Raw genomic sequence first — 1,438 nt, forward strand, 5'->3', positions numbered from 1 at the left:
TAGTAGAGACGGGGTTTCACCATGTTGACCAGGATGGTCTCGATCTCTTGACCTCGTGATCCACCCGCCTCGGCCTCCCAAAGTGCTGGGATTACAGGCTTGAGCCACCGCGCTCGGCGTTATCATTCCTTTCATTATTGCTCTTTTAACCTCAGTTTGCAATTGAGAAATAGACAAATTGTATATTATTCAGGCGATTTATTAAACATTACCTATAGAATATCACGTCTGTATTTTATATAAGTGTAAAATTTTACTAATAAAAAATGATTTATAGTATTCATAACAACTGCTGCATGCAAGAATACGAGTAGTCAACATTAAGCCCAACTCTATGTTCAGACCAACCATGCAACTGTAGATCAGAGGACATAAGACTTTGCATCTTAATTCCTAAATTTACAGTCAAAGACGTGTTCAGAGGTAAGTATTATGAATTCAATAAGAATCTAAAGTAAGTTCTTAAGGCAAATAGCAATAAACAGAAGAATCCTTAGTTTCTCATCTTCTGAAAACAGCTTCACAAATCATTTGGAAAATCAGCCTAGAAGTAAGTAGAAACTGCATTTCCCGTCCCCATTCTTGAAGCCAGTCTTTTTCAAGAAATGACGTAAGCAGCACCTGTTGTTGAAGACAGCAATAAAGGCTGGACCTGACGCTCAAGCTTTGGTACAGATCAGTTTTCTGGCTTGGACTGGTCAGAAGTCACTTCACTCAGAATCTTCATTAGTGAATTTAAGCGAGTGTGCATTAGCACTATCTTCTCTTTCAGCTAGGAAGAGAAATATATTGATATCAGGGCATCTTTTTAAATTTTTACTGATTTAAGAGACAGGGTCTCACTCTTGACCAAGCTGGAGTAAAGTGATGCAATCATAGCTGACTGCAGCCTCATGCTCCTGGGCTCAAGTGATCCTCCTACTTCAGCCTCCCAAGTAACTAGGATTACAGTCATGTGTTTTAAATTTTTTTTTGGTAGAGACAGGGTCTTGCTTTGCTGCCCAGGCTGGTCTTAAATTCCTGGTCCCCTGTGATCCTCCTGCCTTGGCCTCCCAAGGTGCTGGAATTATAGGCATGAGTCACCATTCCGGGCCAGATATCTGGGCATATTAAGCTTAAGTTTCAATTTGCTGGTCATCAAAGCCATTTCAAATTTAAGCTAGTTTATATCTAGTAATTGGGAGCTGGCAATGTCTAAATGCATTTGAGGAATAGATTTCTTCTAATTCTGAAAGAACTTTATACAACAACCTAGTGTACAATAAGACCCTCAGATGTGAAGTTCATGTGAAAAAAAAAAACCATTGCTGAGCAGCACTGCTTCAGTGAAGACAAATACAGTGTGGTCAGAGAGCTTCGTCGAAACAGTCTTCCCCTCCTTTTCCAGTGGCAAAAATTTAGCTTTTCTTTTTTTTTTTTTTTTTTTTTTTTTTTTTTT

At 38.9% G+C, this 1,438-nt stretch overlaps 1 protein-coding gene across 4 annotated transcripts in view; it reads right to left on the minus strand.

Moving 5' to 3' along the window:
• Positions 1–178: 178 nt before the first annotated feature.
• OIP5 (Opa interacting protein 5) overlaps positions 179–1,438 on the minus strand; it is a 13,825-nt gene continuing 12,565 nt past the window's right edge. For all 4 annotated transcript variants that reach the window (XM_017531001.2, XM_017531000.2, XM_017530998.2 and 1 more), the window contains one exon: positions 179–772. In XM_017531001.2, the coding sequence (XP_017386490.1) occupies positions 677–772 (96 nt within the window). In that variant the 3' untranslated portion in view covers positions 179–676. The remainder of the gene's footprint in view (positions 773–1,438) is intronic.

This window comes from Cebus imitator, unplaced genomic scaffold (assembly GCF_001604975.1).
Source record: "Cebus imitator isolate Cc_AM_T3 unplaced genomic scaffold, Cebus_imitator-1.0 Scaffold70, whole genome shotgun sequence".
In the NCBI taxonomy this organism is placed as follows: Eukaryota; Metazoa; Chordata; class Mammalia; order Primates; family Cebidae; genus Cebus; species Cebus imitator.